This window comes from Drosophila miranda (assembly GCF_003369915.1).
Source record: "Drosophila miranda strain MSH22 chromosome Y unlocalized genomic scaffold, D.miranda_PacBio2.1 Contig_Y2_pilon, whole genome shotgun sequence".
In the NCBI taxonomy this organism is placed as follows: Eukaryota; Metazoa; Arthropoda; class Insecta; order Diptera; family Drosophilidae; genus Drosophila; species Drosophila miranda.
The window spans coordinates 14,828,443-14,846,003 of record NW_022881614.1 but is presented as its reverse complement, the minus strand read 5'-3'; the positions used below and the strand labels follow the sequence as shown (position 1 = coordinate 14,846,003).

At 48.9% G+C, this 17,561-nt stretch overlaps 3 protein-coding genes and 1 pseudogene across 4 annotated transcripts; 2 read left to right on the top strand and 2 right to left on the bottom strand.

Moving 5' to 3' along the window:
- Positions 1-1,137: 1,137 nt before the first annotated feature.
- On the top strand, positions 1,138-2,221 carry LOC117193091 (sister chromatid cohesion protein DCC1-like). Its single transcript, XM_033397817.1, has 3 exons — positions 1,138-1,180; positions 1,246-1,997; positions 2,057-2,221. The coding sequence occupies exons 1-2, from the start codon at positions 1,138-1,140 to the stop codon at positions 1,995-1,997; spliced, it is 795 nt and encodes a 264-aa protein (XP_033253708.1). The 3' UTR covers positions 2,057-2,221.
- Positions 1,970-4,828, bottom strand: LOC117193216 (annotated as a pseudogene).
- A 205-nt stretch (positions 4,829-5,033) lies between these two features.
- LOC117193217 (phosphate carrier protein, mitochondrial-like) lies at positions 5,034-6,901 on the bottom strand. 2 transcript variants are annotated; one of them, XM_033397969.1, is made up of 4 exons: positions 6,779-6,901; positions 6,169-6,390; positions 5,348-6,112; positions 5,034-5,290 (listed from the first exon to the last, which is right to left on the bottom strand). In XM_033397969.1, exons 2-4 carry the CDS (start codon positions 6,371-6,373, stop codon positions 5,124-5,126), a joined length of 1,137 nt encoding a protein of 378 aa, XP_033253860.1. In that variant the 5' UTR covers positions 6,374-6,390; positions 6,779-6,901; the 3' UTR covers positions 5,034-5,123. The 2 variants fall into 2 exon arrangements, with proteins under 2 accessions (XP_033253860.1, XP_033253859.1); XM_033397968.1 differs by lacking the exon at positions 6,779-6,901 and adding an exon at positions 6,724-6,742.
- Positions 6,372-16,553, top strand: LOC108152586 (TBC1 domain family member 13). The gene is given in 5 exon segments (XM_033397816.1): positions 6,372-6,387; positions 15,224-15,429; positions 15,571-16,094; positions 16,158-16,178; positions 16,180-16,553. Coding segments are annotated over 5 exon segments (840 nt in total). The 3' UTR covers positions 16,253-16,553.
- Positions 16,554-17,561: the final 1,008 nt, after the last annotated feature.

The window sequence follows — 17,561 nt, the reverse complement described above, 5'->3', positions numbered from 1 at the left end:
AGATGATTTAAATTAGATAATTTTATGGAAATATAATTATTTGTTCCCTTTTTAATCCGAACACACAATCAAAATTCAAAATAATTTCAACGTTTTTTATTCTACCGTAATACAGAGGTGTCGCACTTAAGCTGACCGCTATTAAAGTATTGAGCTGGATGCTATTCATTCTTTTTTTTTAAGCTGCTGTTGAATGAAAGCGGCTCTCTCTCTCTCTCTCTCTCTCTGTCTCTGTCTCTCTCAAGACGAACTAATGCTTCCTGCAAGTGTCGACAGTCAAAGATAATTACTATGACACTATTTTGGCTGCGTTGAACTAACAAAGCTGGAAGCTATGACGGTGCAGTGCAATTGAGGCAAATGTGTAGTTAGCGTGTAGTTGCCATGTAAGGAAATTAATTAAGTGGAAATATTTAATGACCGATTTTGCTTAAACCTTATTTCATAAGCAAAGAAATAAAAAGGAGTACTTAAAATTAGCCAGTCATATAGGAAAATGATTAACTAATTGAATAAAATTATGTGTGCATGGCTTAATGGTCTATACAGCTAGTAATATTCGACGGAAGATCAAAATTGAACAATATGGTTACCAAACCTCGACGGAGAACTATTAACCTACTATAAGCCAAGGGGGAATTTCAATTTTCCACCGAAAATAATAAAAAAATAATAATTTGAACATGGTTCAAGTTCAGATTTTTTTTAAGTTCAGAGGAAAGATGGCTGATCTATAAGAAGAATTTACAATCGTTAATATATTCCGCCTATTACCTCAAGTGTTAAATAGAGGGGGCTTAAGTGGGATAAGTTCATACCAGATGCTATATTGTTGTTGAGGATCCAAAATTGCGTCAAAATTATGGGCATGGCTAATATGGCTATCTAGTTAATATGGAGTCCATGGAAGTAGATGAAAACGCTCCCTAGCTGTAAGTGTCCAATAAACATTCATGGGATTCATTAGGTAGATCCTCTTTCATTGATAGATACGTCCGCACGCCGGAGGATGTAAAGGCAATTGTGAAACATGCCAAGTTGGACGAGAGGCAGCTCACCCAAGTTACTCAGGCACTGTATTACCCCTCGGCAAATATTGTCGCCGACAATCTGCGTCTGCTAGAGCTCGATTTCGACATGCTGCATCACATCCGCGAGGGTCAGACGCTCCACTTCAAGGGTGGCCTTAATGAAAAGATCGTGCTCTGCACTGACGAGCGGACGTACGATGTTAAGGGCGCTGAGATCTCCAACAGCTTGTTGCTCGTGCCGGATTTAAAGTTTGGCGCTGCCACCAGCACATCCCGCGCACAGGCAATGCAAACGCTTCTCTGGAGCGAAGTCTCAACGACAGCACAGAAGATGACCTGGAAGTGCCTCGTACTCTGGAGCAGCGTTCGGTCCTGGCCGTGTTCCATGAATACTTTGAGTGCCGCGAGATCAAGCCCCGCCTCCGCAAACTGGGCGAGCTGCTTCAACTAACTCGGTATTCGGGGCCGGAGAACGAGTATTGCATTGAGCGGAAGGTCCTCCTTAGCTTTCAACAATTGCTGGACACGGTCCAGTGCAGTAGGGCACAATTTGAGGACGGTCTACGGAACTTTCGCGCCTTGGAATTCGATGGTCATATACGCGTATTGGAATACGAGTACGGGTATCGAATAATCAGTCTGATGCTCGGTTTGATCAGCGAAAACTCCTGGGCCCTGGACGAAGTGGAAAGGGGGGAAACAATCAGCGCTTTGAAGAGCATTGCACCAGAGCCTGTAGTGACTGGGCTCTTTGACATCTATACCATTCCCAGCGAGCGCTGTCCAGGCCAGTTCTCCTACCAGGAATCCCTGGTCGCTCGGATTGTCGCCCAGAACATTCTGCAGCCGGGGCTGCGTTTCCGCAATGAGGAATTTATGCATTCCTGGCAGGAGGCCCGAGGGCATGAGGGATCTGTTCAAGACGAAACGCAAATGGACCCTGGAGGAGATGGAACCGTATATTGAGTAAGCATGAGTGGGTTTATCGTTATTTTCACTTGGTCTAATAAATACGTTTATTCTAGGTGTTTCACAACTCCAACTCTGTCTGTATCCACTTTGCTGGCCAAGAACGCGCGTTCTCTGACAGAGGTACTACGTGTCGAAGCACTGATCGACTTATCCGGAACTTTATTCGTATAATCCTTTGTGAATCTTTTAAGTAAAATAATGTTGATTTAGGCATTTTTTTCCGTTTGTTTCGTTGCTTTGTGGCCAGCTTCTGGTCCTCGATGGTCGCCTTCATGGTATCCACGGCACTTGTGGTGTGACTCGTGGTTACATCAGAGTTCTCGCTGTTGGGATACTTGAAGCTGAAGCCTCTGGAGAAAAGGGGCTGAGCTAGGAGAGAATGGAGCTGTGCCCGCACTGTTTCCACGTGGACGCGATTGCGTCGTCGTTCTATCACAAAGGGATCCTCATCTTGGTCGCTGCCACTACACCAAATTGTTATATTAGAGCAAATTCGAATGTGGTTTCATGTAGACTTACGACTCATCGTTGTAGCCATCAATGACCATGTCCATTTCCTCGGCGTGCTTCTTCATCCAGCCACGCTCGCTCTGAACCCGCTTGAGTTTCAGCTCCTCCTTGTCCAGGTCACGAGCTAGGTTTACACGCTCTCTCACACCGGCCAAAAAACGCTCCGAGATGGGGAATAGTGGCAGATCCTCGGCTGCAAGAATAAATTGTGTGTTAATAAGTCGTTTCGCGATATCTAAGTATCACTCACTTCTCTCTAGTGTTTTGTAGAGCTTGACGGTTATTCCATGCTTATTGGCTCGAGCAGTACGGCCCAAGCGATGAACATAGTTCTCACTGGTGCGTGGCACCTGATAGTGAATCACATGCTCCACATTGGGAATGTCCAGGCCACGGGCAGCTACATCTGTGGCGATTAGTAGACCTGTGGGACAGTCGCGGAAGCGTTCAAGGTTCTTCAGGCGCTGCTTCTGAATCATGTTGGCGTGGAGGGGAAGAGGACTGCAATCCAGCAGGCCAAAGAGCGTGGCCAGACGCCTGACACAGTCTATGGAGTTGCAGAAGACGATGGTGCGGCCGGGATGGCGCTGGATGAAGTAATATAGATAGAAGTCCTTCTGATCGATGGGACACAGCAGACGGCTTTCGGTCAACGTTTGAGCGGTTTCTGTCAGAGATCATTTAAGGTTTATTGTGGATGCCATTTGGGGTTTCAATGAGATCTACTCACGTTGAGTGCTGGTTATATCTACAATTTTGGGCTGAGATATGCCCAGCTCCTCAATGAGGCTTTCGATTTTCTGATCCACCGTTTGCTTCACAAACTTGGGACGCTTTCCCACATTGCGCTCTTCGAGAAGAAAATTACATATATTTTGACATTGATGAAAGGTTTCTCTATCTTACTCTGCATGTGATCTGGCAGATCATGGACCAAAGTCAGCGTGGCGGAGAAAACAAAGTTTTGGCGTTGTTGCTTCTTTTGCTCGTCTGCGTTGAGCACCTTGAGAAGGCTCCTAAGCTCTTCGAAATGACCCTTCTCGACCATACGATCCGTTTCGTCGATAACCAGGAAGCTCAAATTATCCAGTTTGTTGAGGTGCTGGTTGCCCTGGGCAAACAGTTCCCAGAGGCGGCCGGGGGTGGCCACAACGATCTCCGGACACTGCCGGAGCACACGTTCCTGCTTGGCTACAGACAGGCCCCCGAAGTGTTCCAGTGTATTTAACTGCAGACACCAGGTGATTCTTTACCTGGACGGCCAGCTCCCGAGTGGGTGTCAGCACCAGACCGTACAGGGGAGTTTGCTTGCGCTGTTCACGCTGTTCGGCGTCGCTGTCCTCATCGCTGGCACCAGAGACGTGGTCCAGCTCGTCAGGCGGCGGTGTCAGTTCATGCTCATCGTCGGCTGGCGGAGCTATTGGCGCGCCCTTCACTTTGGGGGCCTTGCGAATGCCAGAACTAGCATTTCTCTGCTTCAGCTCCATAATTCCAGCCAGCATAGGAATGCCAAAGGCCAGGGTCTTTCCACTGCCGGTTTCCGCAGCTCCTGCGATATCCTTTTTGCCGTGGATGGCAGCTGGCAGAGTCATGGACTGAATTTGCGTGGGTGCCTTAAAGCCCTGTTCAGCCAGTCCTCGTAGAATGTTAGAAGGCACTCCCAAGCCATTCCAAGCGGACAGTTCATCCTCGTATTCCGTCGAAGCGGGCACAAGCTGAGGTACTTCTTCATCACTCGAGGGCTCCACTGCCTCCTCATTTTCATCGTCCGATTGTGGAGGTCTCAACAGTACATATTGACCTGAAGGATTGTCCTCGTTGTCGTCCGACTCCGAACCATCTTCTTCTTCAATATTTTCCTTTTTCAGCTTTCGCGATTCCTTTCGCTTTTGTCGTTTCTCCTTCAGTTTTTCTAGTTTCTGTGCATGACGTTCGGCTTGACGCGCCTTTCTGGTGGACTTGGCCGTAAACACCACTTCGTCCTCGCTTTCCGATTCACTGGAGCTCTCACTGGGCCCCTCCTCCTCCACAGTCTTGGATACCTTCTTCTTTTTACTCTTCACTGTCTCTTTTTTATCATTCCTTTTAGATGCTCTCTTCTTTGAAGACTTTACCAGCTCTGCATCGTAATCCTCGAGAACTTCCAGTCCAATCAGGCCCTCGTAGCCGCCAAACTCATCGGAATTCACGTGGCCCTTTATTTTCACCTTTTGCCAGTTCTCTGCCTTATAATTTTTGCTCTTCTTGTTACCTTTCTTTCCTTTCTTTGTTAGCTTCGCGGTTTTAGCCGTTGATAACATTTGTATGAAGTAAAATAAAAATTATTCAAATCAAAATTTAGCCGCTGACCGCGTGTTTATATGTTGTTTATATGTTGATTCGCCAGGGCTGTTATGCAGCATGGAACAGATGTTCAGTGCTGTGCAATATATACAGAGTTGCCTATGGCGATGGCAGAAAATTGCCGTTAAATTAAACGGAATGTACACACAATTTTCTTCTATTTACAAAAATAAATAATTTAAAGTTTGGTTTTTATTCAATCGTGGTTTTACTATTCAAATGTCGACCAATTCGTTTAACAAGAGGCTTAACCGATTTCTAAACGGCTTACTGCTCGCCAGTCACGCCCAACTTCTTCTTCAGGGATTCGGGCATTTCTGGTGGAGGTGGACGTGGCATGCGGAGAGTAACCTTCACGGCATCGTAGATGAACCACTGTGCAGCAGTCAGGGTGCCGATCATCACAATCCTAGGCACCAATCCGCCCCAGAGTCCTGTAGAAAAGTAGAGTTTAAGGCAAGGGCTTACACAAAACCAGAATCACTATTCACCAGCCCAGCCCAGCTGTTTGGCCACATCCAGGGCGGAGGCGCCCTTAGCCTGGTTCAGTTTTGAGACCACTGTATCGGCGGGATGCGAGACAATGGCGCAGAAGACACCGGCAATGTAGCCAGCGGCGAAGGTGACTATCAGTTGCTCGCCCTTGGTGCAGTCGGCACGTGGCTTGGGAACCACATACTTGTACAGCAGCTCGAGGGTGCGCTCGAAGCAGGCGAACTTCATCATGGTGTATGGAATCTGTCGCATCCAGAGTGGGACCAGACCCTTGTAGAAGGCGCCAATGCCCTCCTGGGCAGTCATCTTGGGCAGAGCCTCGCGCAGCGTCTTGGCAAATCCGGGAGTGGTCTGAATCTTGACCTTGGCCGCCTCCATGGGCGCCAGGGCAATATCAGCGAAGAACTCGGCGGAGGCCGAGGAGGCCAAGTACAGGCCGGTTCTATACAGGAAGGCGTTCTCCTCGCCAATGGCATCGCCGTAAATGACTTTGAAGACCTCGTAAAGACCGAACTTGCACAGGCCCTGCATGGAGTAGCCGATGAAGGTGGGTGCCCAGCCCTTGCCCAGACCCCTCACACCCTCCTCGGCCAAACTGACCCGGAAACCGTTGAACACACTCTTGTACTTGGCCGGATCCACCTGCAGGCGGCACTTGACCAAATCCAGAGGCACTACCATGGTGTGTGTGGAGCCGCAGGAGATGATGCCTCCCAAGCCGCACAGCAGAAAGTATTTGTTTGATCCGAACTCGCAGGAATCTAAGCCAGAGCCAGAGATTAGAATGGTTTCCCTGGATCATCATCCATCCACATACCACCCAGAGGAGCTGCGGCGGCGGCGGCAAAGTTGTGGTTGGGGCTATGTTTGCGGGGCGAGACATCGTCAAGGGCCGAGACTGACGGGGATGCCACTTTAGAGAGCGCAAGGTCGGAGGCAGGAGTGGCAGCCTGGCAGTTGACGCTGGTGAACGGCGACCTGAACGATGAGCTCTGCGCGGACTCGAAGATTGATTTGAACATGTTGCCAAGAGAAGGTGCTAAAAAGAGATGGGAACACGGAGGGAGAAATTAGGATGCTTTAAGGTTAAGGTCATGATGTAACCGAACGGATTCCATAAACATAGAACAGAAAGCATACAATGTGATCTTTATTCCATAATCACTTATGAACTGAACGGATGATATACTTCCATTTTCGAAAAATGCCAATAGTTTAACCGTTTCGTTTTGACATCATTTTGAACTCATGGTTTCAATTGCTTTTTTACATAACTATTGTTTTCTTTCTCTTGCAAACAGTTCATCACAGCATTAAGAATTGCGTAATAGTTTGTTCCCAGTGAGAATCGGTAGCGTAGCACTTTGCTTACAGTTCGAAAAACTTTTGAAAGCCAGAGGCATTTGGGGAATAGAAAAAACACTCACTTCAAAGTGCTGGGGATCGGAAGTGAAGTACAGAAAGGCCTGAAGTGTAGATGAAGTAAAGTTGTGTTGCTGGGCTGAAATTAGAGGACCCAAAACAACGTTCGTCGCGCGCCAGACCAGAAAATCAAATGCAGCAGTTGCAATAAAAAATCTAGAGCTTGCAGCCTCCCGCCCAGGGCTGTCAAATGCGATCACAACGAATCGGTTCAAGACGGATACGAAACGGTTACAGAGAGGTTTATTAACTGACATGAAAATGTTGTGGTCAAGAAGAAAGAAGGCATTAAGGTAGGGTATCTCCCAAACATGGTTAGCCTTCAGGTCACCTGACAACCCCTGAGTAGACATTGTTATTTATAAAACGACCGAACAGATTTTGGCCAGCGTCTGTCTTTGCTTATAGCCTGTATATGTGTAAAAATACATTCATTAACGCTCGCGGCCAGCTGATCGGAGGACGAGAAATTGGCAATACAATCGATTGAACGATTCGCTCTGGATCAAGGTTAAGATCTTTTGTTTTATGCAAAATTTTAACATTTTATTTGAAACGTACAATGCTAGATAATATTGTATGTATTGTATAAGTATTTAGTACTAAAATCGGTAGTTAGTAACTTTATGGACATAGGATTTATTACAAAACGAGGGGGAACGTTGTGAGTTGCTGCGGACACCGCAACTCTACGGTTATACCCGATACTAAGTCAGTATGGCTCTCCTCCGGCAGACGCCGCTAATATTAAACGACACGACAAAGAGTGCGTGCGAGAGAGACAGAAAATCAGTCTGAGCGTGACGTCTGGCGCTGCGTAGCCACTGCAAATTGATTTGTTCCTATTGGCTATAAAAATGATCTGATCTGATCCAGATTCAGCAATCTGATAGATATGGTCATTATCTATGATTCTGCGTTTTTAGTTTTCTCGAATGTGCAATATTGTGGATGCAACAGATTTTCGTCCTTTGTGTGGGCGGAAGGGGGTGGGGCGAAATTTTGAGATGCACGTTTTATAGTAAGATCTAACAGGAGTGCGGATACCAAATTTGGTTACTCTAGCCTTAATAGTCTCTGAGATTTTTGAATATCCCCAGATTTCGTCCTTTGCGGGGGCGGAAGAAGGTGTGGCGAAATTTTGAAACAAACTCGTCTCGGTCCGATATATTAGGAGTGTGGATACCAAATTTGGTTGCTCTAGCTTTTGTAGTCTCTGAGATCTAGGCGCTAATGTTTTACTCTAAGCAAAGCCGCCTATGCTACGTGTGTGTTAGAGGGAGACAGGGCGAGAAAAAATGAAATTGTTCTCTTGATGCTGGCTATAATAATAATACGATCCAATTCTGATTCCGCAGTCTTAAAGATATGGTCATTCTGTACAATTCTACGCTTTTGGTTTTCTCATATCTTTAAAATTGTGGATGCCACAGATTTTCGTCCTTTGTGGGGGCGGAAGTGGGCGGGGCGAAGTTTTGAAATATTTTTGTAGCAGTGACATACCACAGAAGTCTGGATCCAAAACATCGTTGCTCTAGCTCTTATAGTCTTTGAGCACTAGGCGCTGAAGGGGACGGACAGACAGACAGACGGACGAACGGACGGACGGACAGACAGACAGGGCTCAATCGACTTGGCTATTGATGCTGATCAAGCATATATATCTTTATGGGGTCGGAAACGATTCCTTCTGGACGTTACACACATCCACTTTTACCACAAATCTAATATACCCCAATACTCATTTTGAGTATCGGGTATAAAAATGCTTTGCTTAAACTGTTTCGCAAGAGGTCACCAGATTCGTGAATGCCAAAGCGCCCACAACTGCAACACGTGTGGAGACCGGCATCATACGCTGCTGCACCGTGGCACTCCAGTTTCCAGCCAATCCGTGCCCAACTCCGTACCACTTCCGACTCCTGCCGAAGCTCAGCCTAGCGTTCCGAACTATTTCGCCTCCGGCAAGAGGGCGGTACTCCTGGGCACGGCTATTATTAATATTTGCCACTTGGGGACAAACTTTCGCGCCCGCGCTCTAATCGACCCGGGCTCCGAGGCGACGTTCATTACGGAACGTCTCTTCCAGATCATTAAGTTGCCATTCCGACTCACCCAGGCACAGGTCTCGGGCCTCAATCAGACCATATCCGCTCAGTCCAAGAAGCTCTGCCATTTTTCCATCCGATCCCCTACTAAGCCGGGCTTACACTTGGATGCCACAGCCTATGTCCTGCCGGAACTATCAGGCAGCCTTCCCTCCCATCCCTCACAAAGTTTTGGGATGTGAAGGACATTCCTACTAAAATAGAAAGCGAGTCGGATTCGTACTGCGAAAGAAATTTCCTCCGAACTACGTCAAGAACGCCAAGCGGGAAATACGTCGTCACGTTACCGTTTCGCGACCCAGATCATCTCGGATCAGATCTGGGGTATTCAAGGGCAACCGCGCTGGCCCAGTTCCTAAGAAACGAAAATCGCTTGAAAAGAAACAGTCCTCTACAAGAGCAGTATGACACCGTGATCCAAGAATACCTAGAGCTTGGACACATGACAGAAGTTCTTCCGACTCATGGGTCCTCAACCTACTACCTGCCGCACCACGCTGTCTTCAAGCCTGATAGCACCACCACGAAAGTCCGCGTTGTATTTAACGCATCCAGCCCGTCGACTAACGGTATCAGCTTGAATGACCTTCTGCACCCCGGCCCTGTTCTCCAGTCCGACTTAGCCCTTCAGATCCTGAAGTGGCGCTACTACCGGTACGTCTTCAATGATGACATCACCAAGATGTATCGGCAGATTTGGGTAGATCCGAAGCACACCTCTTCCAGCGAATAATGTTTCGCAACAAGGAGGGCGAGATACGCGACTATGAGTTGCAAACTGTCACCTTTGGAGTCAATTGTGCTCCCTTTCTCGCCATCCGGGTGTTGCAACGGCTTGCAGACGATGTCCAGTCCCGATTCCCGAGAGCCAGTCACATCATTCGGTCCTGTATGTATGTCGACGACGTCCTAGCGGGAGCAGACTCTCCCACTGAGGCTCAACTAGCTATCCGCGAGTTACAGGCCGCCCTGAGTTCTGCCGGGTTTCCACTGAGAAAATGGACGTCCAACCACAAGGATATCCTGACTACCATTCCGAATGACCATCTCCTTCACACCGACTTCCTTGAACTCGAGGCAGAAAGCACAGCCAAGACTCTCGGAATTCGCTGGAAGGCGACAACAGACGATTTCTTCTTCGTTCCGCCAGAACTGGCATCTACGGCATCCTATACCAAGCGAGCGGTGCTTTCCCAGATAGCAGGTTGTTCGACCCTGCGGGCTGGTTGGCTCCATTCATTGTCCGGTCAAAGATCTTCATGCAAGAGATCTGGTTGCAAGAAGTGGGATGGGACGAAGATCTTCCGACCGAGATGCGTCAGCGCTGGCAGAGTTTTCTGCGGAGCTACTCCGCTCTCGACCAGATCCGCATTCCAAGGTGGATCGGCTCCGAACCATCTGTAAGGGTCGAGCATCACGGATTTTGCGATGCGTCCGAAAAGGCGTACGGTGCGGCGATCTACGTACGCATCGAGACTGACCACCTGGTCAAGGTGCAGTTGCTCACCGCGAAAACACGAGTCGCACCCGTTAAGACTGTATCGCTCCCCCGGTTAGAGCTATGCGGCGCCGTGCTGCTGTCCGAAATGGCGACGGCTATCCTGCCAAATATGCCAAGCGCACCTACAACCTGTTACTTCTGGACAGATTCCGCTATAGTCCTGTCCTGGCTGAAAAAGCCTGCTTGCCACTGGACTACCTTCGTGGCCAACCGAGTGACCAGAATTTCGCAAGCCACCGGGGTCGAGAAGTGGGGTCGCGTTCCGTCCGCACAAAATCCCGCCGACCTCGCCAGCAGGGGCGTATCCTTACAGGAGCTCGTCGAGAACCAACTCTGGTGGCACGGACCAGCGTGGTTGCAAGGGCCCCGGCATCAAAGGTCAGCCCAAGGCGGGGACGATCCCGTGATAACCCTCGAGCAACGTGCTCTGAAGGTTCATTTTGCACCGAGCCCATCCGAAGACTTCCTCGATCGGTTCTCCAATCTGGAGAGAGCCCTGCGAGTCCGTGCTTATGTCCTTCGCTTCACAAAACGCTGCCGGAAGCTGGTCACCGGACAAGAGGACCACCTTGCAAGCGAAGACATTACCGAAGCTGAGCGCACTCTTATCCTAGAGACTCAGCGCAGGGAATACTCCCAAGAGCATCACTGCCTAAGCGAGAGCGGCCAGTGCCAAGGTCAAGTTCTATCCTGAATTTGAATCCGTTCCTAGACCAACATGGGCTCATAAGAGCATGTGGCCGTATCGCACCTTCCACCTTTCTGAAGTACGACGAACGGCATCCCATTATTCTGCCGTACCGCTGCCGGCTATCCCGCCTTCTCGCGCAATTCACCCACCGGATAACTCTTCATGGCGGAAACCAACTAATGGTGCGACGTATCCGATCTGGATTCCCAAGGTTCAGAAACTCATGAAGGGGGTGGTAAACTCCTGCAAGGTATGCGTCATCCACAGACAGAAGTTGCAAGCCCAAATGATGGGTGCGGTTGGCGCGTGAGCGTGAGGCCATGTCTGGATACGCTGAACTAGGAGGAAAGAAAGTGGTCGAAGAAGTATTAGTAATGAAACTTGGAGCTTTGGAAGGTACACTCGCGTTATTGTTGGACGGAACTAGGGCGTTCTACTGGGAGGAGAACGACCTTTACAACAGGCCTTTTAAGGACCCCGCGGGCAGTAAGGATATCTACCACACGGACTCTCTCGTCAGCGCCGGGATACACGGACTGGACTCTCCCGAGCCGCTATTCATTGGAGGGCAGGTTGTCTTCTTTGACGACAACCATATCCCCAACCTGGAGGTTTGGCGTCCGCGTCTGCCACTTAGTGCGCTTGTGGAGCGCTTTGAGGTATTCCTCTTTCCACCGCTGGCAAAACTGTTGGGTGAGCGCTTTTAAATGCTGCCATCGATTGATTATTGATTTAAGGTCACCCTTTATTTCGGGTTCGGCCGTGGACATCAAGGGTCCCCCGGTAAGGAAGTGCCCGGGAGTAAGGGCCAGCAACTCAGTTGGATCTTCGGACATCGGCGAGAGCGGCCTGGAATTAAGGCATGCTTCGATCTTTGCGAGAAGCGTGGAAAGCTCTTCGAAAGTGTACTTCCGAGTGGACGTGGCTTTGTAAAAGAGAGTTTAGAAACTCTTCACCCCGGCTTCCCACAGACCTCCCATGTGTGGAGCTCCTGGTGGGATAAAACGCCACGAAACCCGGTGATGGCTGTACGCATCAGTTATCGAGCCCTTGAATGCTTCTAGGAAGTCACGGGAAAGCACCTTGGCGGCACCAACGAAAAATTTGCCATTGTCGGAGTGAATGCGCTGCGGACACCCTCGTCGTGCGACGAAACGAGCGAAGGCTGCAAGAAATTTCTCGGTCGTGAGATCCGACGTGGGCTCCAAATGGATGGCCTTCGTGGAAAAACACACGAAAACACACATATACCCCTTGGTTATCAGGCACGCTCTGCCTGTGTAATTCCGTATTTCGACGGGACCCGCGTAGTCAATTCCGGTGTGCGTGAACGGTCTGGAAAAGGACGTTCGTTCCGTAGGAAGATCACCCATCATTTTGGCTTGCAACTTCTGTCTGTGGATGACGCATACCTTGCAGGAGTTTACCACCCCCTTCATGAGTTTCTGAACCTTGGGAATCCAGATCGGATACGTCGCACCATTAGTTGGTTTCCGCCATGAAGAGTTATCCGGTGGGTGAATTGCGCGAGAAGGCGGGATAGCCGGCAGCGGTACGGCAGAATAATGGGATGCCGTTCGTCGTACTTCAGAAAGGTAGAAGTTGCGATACGGCCACATGCTCTTATGAGCCCATGTTGGTCTAGGAACGGGTTCAAATTCAGGATAGATCTTGACCTTGGCACTGGCCGCTTCTCGCTTAGGCAGTGATACTCTTGGGAGTATTCCCTGCGCTGAGTCTCTAAGATAAGAGTGCGCTCAGCTTCGGTAATGTCTTCGCTTGCAAGGTGGTCCTCTTGTCCGGTGACCAGCTTCCGGCAGCGTTTTGTGAAGCGAAGGACATAAGCACGGACTCGCAGGGCTCTCTCCAGATTGGAGAACCGATCGAGGAAGTCTTCGGATGGGCTCAGTGCAAAATGAACCTTCAGAGCACGTTGCTCGAGGGTTATCACGGGATCGTCCCCGCCTTGGGCTGACCTTTGATGCCGGGGCCCTTGCAACCACGCTGGTCCGTGCCACCAGAGTTGGTTCTCGACGAGCTCCTGTAAGGATACGCCCCTGCTGGCGAGGTCGGCGGGATTTTGTGCGGACGGAACGCGACCCCACTTCTCGACCCCGGTGGCTTGCGAAATTCTGGTCACTCGGTTGGCCACGAAGGTAGTCCAGTGGCAAGCAGGCTTTTTCAGCCAGGACAGGACTATAGCGGAATCTGTCCAGAAGTAACAGGTTGTAGGTGCGCTTGGCATATTTGGCAGGATAGCCGTCGCCATTTCGGACAGCAGCACGGCGCCGCATAGCTCTAACCGGGGGAGCGATACAGTCTTAACGGGTGCGACTCGTGTTTTCGCGGTGAGCAACTGCACCTTGACCAGGTGGTCAGTCTCGATGCGTACGTAGATCGCCGCACCGTACGCCTTTTCGGACGCATCGCAAAATCCGTGATGCTCGACCCTTACAGATGGTTCGGAGCCGATCCACCTTGGAATGCGGATCTGGAAGGATGTCGGCACCAATCAGGTCATCTATTTGTGAGCTTGCGTAAAATGTCGGGTCTGCCCATGGCAGGTTCGGCAAGTCTCGCAACGAGTGTTGCGGGATCGGATGGAAGGGAAGGCTGCCTGATAGTTTCGGCAGGACATAGGCTGTGGCATCCAAGTGTAAGCCCGGCTTAGTCGGGGATCGGATGGAAAAATGGCAGAGCTTCTTGGACTGAGCGGATATGGTCTGATTGAGGCCCGAGACCTGTGCCTGGGCGAGTCGGAATGGCAACTTAATGATCTGGAAGAGACGTTCCGTAATGGACGTCGCCTCGGAGCCCGGGTCGATTAGAGCGCGGGCGCGAAAGTTTGTCCCCAAGTGGCAAATATTAATAATAGCCGTGCCCAGGAGTACCGCCCTCTTGCCGGAGGCGAAATAGTTCTGAACGCTAGGCTGAGCTTCGGCAGGAGTCGGAAGTGGTACGGAGTTGGGCACGGATTGGCTGGAAACTGGAGTGCCACGGTGCAGCAGCGTATGATGCCGGTCTCCACACGTGTTGCAGTTGTGGGCACTTTGGCATTCACGAATCTGGTGACCTCTTGCGAAACAGTTTAAGCAAAGCATTTTTATACCCGATACTCAAAATGAGTATTGGGGTATATTAGATTTGTGGTAAAAAGTAAAAGTATATATATGCTTGATCAGCATCAATAGCCGAGTCGATTGAGCCCTGTCTGTCTGTCCGTCCGTCCGTCCGTCCGTCTGTCCGTCTGTCCGTCCCCTTCAGCGCCTAGTGCTCAAAGACTATAAGAGCTAGAGCAACGATGTTTTGGATCCAGACTTCTGTGATATGTCACTGCTACAAAAATATTTCAAAACTTCGCCCCGCCCACTTCCGCCCCCACAAAGGACGAAAATCTGTGGCATCCACAATTTTAAAGATATGAGAAAACCAAAAACGTAGAATTGTAGAGAATGACCATATCTTTAAGACTGCGGAATCAGAATTGGATCGTATTATTATTAAAGCCATCGTCAAGAAAACAATTTCATTTTTTCTCGTCCTGTCTCTCTCTAACACACAAGTAGCATAGGCGGCTTTGCTTAGAGTAAAACATTAGCGCCTAGATCTCAGAGACTACAACAGCTAGAGCAACCAAATTTGGTATCCACCCTCCTAATATATCGGACCGAGACGAGTTTGCTTCAAAATTTCGCCACACCCCCTTCCGCCCCCGCAAAAGACGAAAGTCTGGGGATATTCACAAATCTCAGAGACTATTAAGGCTAGAGTAACTAAATTTGGTATCCGCACTCCTGTTAGATCTTACTATAAAACGTGTATCTCAAAATTTCGCCCCACCTCCTTCCGCCCACACAAAGGACGAAAATCTGTTGCATCCACAATATTGCACATTCGAGAAAACTAAAAACGCACAATTATAGATAATGACCATATCTATCAGATTGCTGAATCTGGATCAGATCAGATCATTTTTATAGCCAATAGGAACAAATCAATTTGCAGTGGCTACGCAGCCCCCGACGTCACACTCAGACTGATTTTCTGTCTCTCTCGCACGCACTCCTTGTCGTGCCGTTTAATATTAGCGGCGTCTGCCGGAGGAGAGCCATACTGACTTAGTATCGGGTATAACCGTAGAGTTGCGGTGTCCGCAGCAACTCACAACGTTCCCAGATCGACAAAGATGTGAGGCGCCTGTGCCCCGACATCTCGTTTTTTCAACAGCCCACAGAGTATCCCTGTGACATTGTGGTGCACAGTAAAGGCGAGCACGGGCGGCGGCTTCACGAACGGGTAGTGCCCACGGTGCTCAGATCGGCGAACGTCGAGCGCAAGGGCTTGGGCATGACCAAGGTGAGTTTCGGTCGGAAATTGTGCTAGAAAATAAGCTCAAAGTTTGTTCCATTATGCATACCATTGTGGACATTTAGCAGCAAGTAAGTGACCCCCACTCAAGCGACAATCGATTTAATGAGCCTCTTTGCTCCCAATCAGATCAATTTAATCACAAAGCGTTTGGTGGAGACCTATGCCGCCATGGAGGAAGGCCAGGAGGCCCACTGGGAGGTTGTGCAGCGCATCCTATTCATCTACGCCAAGCTAAATCCGGGCCAGGGGTACGTACAGGGCATGAATGAGATTGTCGGACCCATCTACTATGTGATGGCCTCGGATCCGGATCTCTCGTACCGTGCCCACGCGGAGGCAGACTGTTTCTTCTGCTTCACGGCTCTGATGAGCGAGATACGCGACTTCTTCATCAAGACTTTGGACGATGCGGAGGGTGGCATAAAGTTCATGATGGGCCTGCTATCCAACATGCTGAAGACTAAAGATATAGACATCTACGAGCATCTGAAGAGCCAAGAGCTGCATCCGAAGTACTATAGCTTCAGGTGTCTCACCCTCCTGCTCTCGCAGGAGTTTCCACTGCCCGATGTGCAGCGAATTTGGGATTCGGTATTCTCGGACGAGCAGCGCTTTGATTTTCTCATCAAAATCTGCTGTTCCATGATATTGTAAGTGTGCGCTGACTTTCAACTGATTCATTTACATTTACTGTTGTATTTACTGATTTATAGAATCCAAAGGGAAGCAATTTTGACTGAAGCTGCTGCAAAACTATCCACCCATTGACATAAACGTTGTGATTACTCATGCAGTCTCCCTGGCATAGCACTCACTTTTAGTGATACCACAGATATTACATATAATACCCGATTCCGGGTAGAGTCTGACAAAGCAATAATCCACAGTGTCTAGTTATCATCTTCAATAGTTCGAAGCCCAGGACCCAACAAAAGATCGAACACTAGCGCTGTTTCTCTGTTTTATACGTTAAAATTTCATAATAAACGAATATGCCGCATGTGTTTGTGTGGAGATTACAACTGCGAAAACCTATGTAATATAGAGTGATCATAGCTCAAGTGTAATTTTGTGTTCATGTGTGGCGTCGTCAAAAAAACACAGTAAAACGAGGGGGAACGTTGTGAGTTGCTGCGGACACCGCAACTCTACAGTTATACCCGATACTTAGTCAGTATGGCTCTCCTCCGGCAGCCGATGCTAATATTGAACGACACGACAAAGAATGCGTGCGAGAGAGACAGAAAATCAGTCTGAGCGTGACGTCGGGCGCTGCGTAGCCACTGCAAATTGATTTGTTCCTATTGGCTATAAAAATAATCTGATCTAATCCAGATTCAGCAATCTGATAGATATGGTCATTATCTATAATTGTGCGTTTTTAGTTTTCTCGAATGTGCAATATTGTGGATGCAACAGATTTTCGTCCTTTGTGTGGGCGGAAGGGGGTGAGGCGAAATTCTGAGATAAACGTTTTATAGTGAGATCTAACAGGAGTGCGGATACTAAATTTGGTTACTCTAGCCTTAATAGTCTCTGAGATTTGTGAATATCCCCAGACTTTCGTCTTTTGCGGGGGCGGAAGGGGGTGTGGCGAAATTTTGAAGCAAACTCGTCTCGGTCCGATATATTAGGAGGGTGGATACCAAATTTGGTTGCTCTAGCTGTTGTAGTCTCTGAGATCTAGGCGCTAATGTTTTACTCTAAGCAAAGCCGCCTATGCTACTTGTGTGTTAGAGAGAGACAGGACGAGAAAAAATGAAATTGTTTTCTTGATGATGGCTTTAATAATAATACGATCCAATTCTGATTCCGCAGTCTTAAAGATATGGTCATTCTCTACAATTCTACGTTTTTGGTTTTCTCATATCTTTAAAATTGTGGATGCCACAGATTTTCGTCCTTTGTGGGGGCGGAAGTGGGCGGGGCGAAGTTTTGAAATATTTTTGTAGCAGTGACATATCACAGAAGTCTGGATCCAAAACATCGTTGCTCTAGCTCTTATAGTCTTTGAGCACTAGGCGCTGAAGGGGACGGACAGACGGACAGACGGACGGACGAACGGACGGACAGACGGACAGACAGACAGGGCTCAATCGACCGGCTATTGATGCTGA

What these genes read in the sequence shown, in the direction of transcription:
- LOC117193091 (XM_033397817.1), top strand. Translation starts at nt 1,138, where the DNA reads ATGCTGCATCACATCCGCGAGGGTCAGACGCTCCACTTCAAGG. An exon ending in TCAGACGCTCCACTTCAAGG is followed by an intron (nt 1,181 to 1,245) that starts GTGGCCTTAATG and finishes AAGGGCGCTGAG; the next exon opens with ATCTCCAACAGCTTGTTGCT.
- LOC117193217 (XM_033397969.1), bottom strand. Translation starts at nt 6,373, where the DNA reads ATGTTCAAATCAATCTTCGAGTCCGCGCAGAGCTCATCGTTCAGGTCG. An exon ending in CGCCGCAGCTCCTCTGGGTG is followed by an intron (nt 6,113 to 6,168) that starts GTATGTGGATGG and finishes GCTCTGGCTTAG; the next exon opens with ATTCCTGCGAGTTCGGATCA. An exon ending in CAAACAGCTGGGCTGGGCTG is followed by an intron (nt 5,291 to 5,347) that starts GTGAATAGTGAT and finishes ACTTTTCTACAG; the next exon opens with GACTCTGGGGCGGATTGGTG.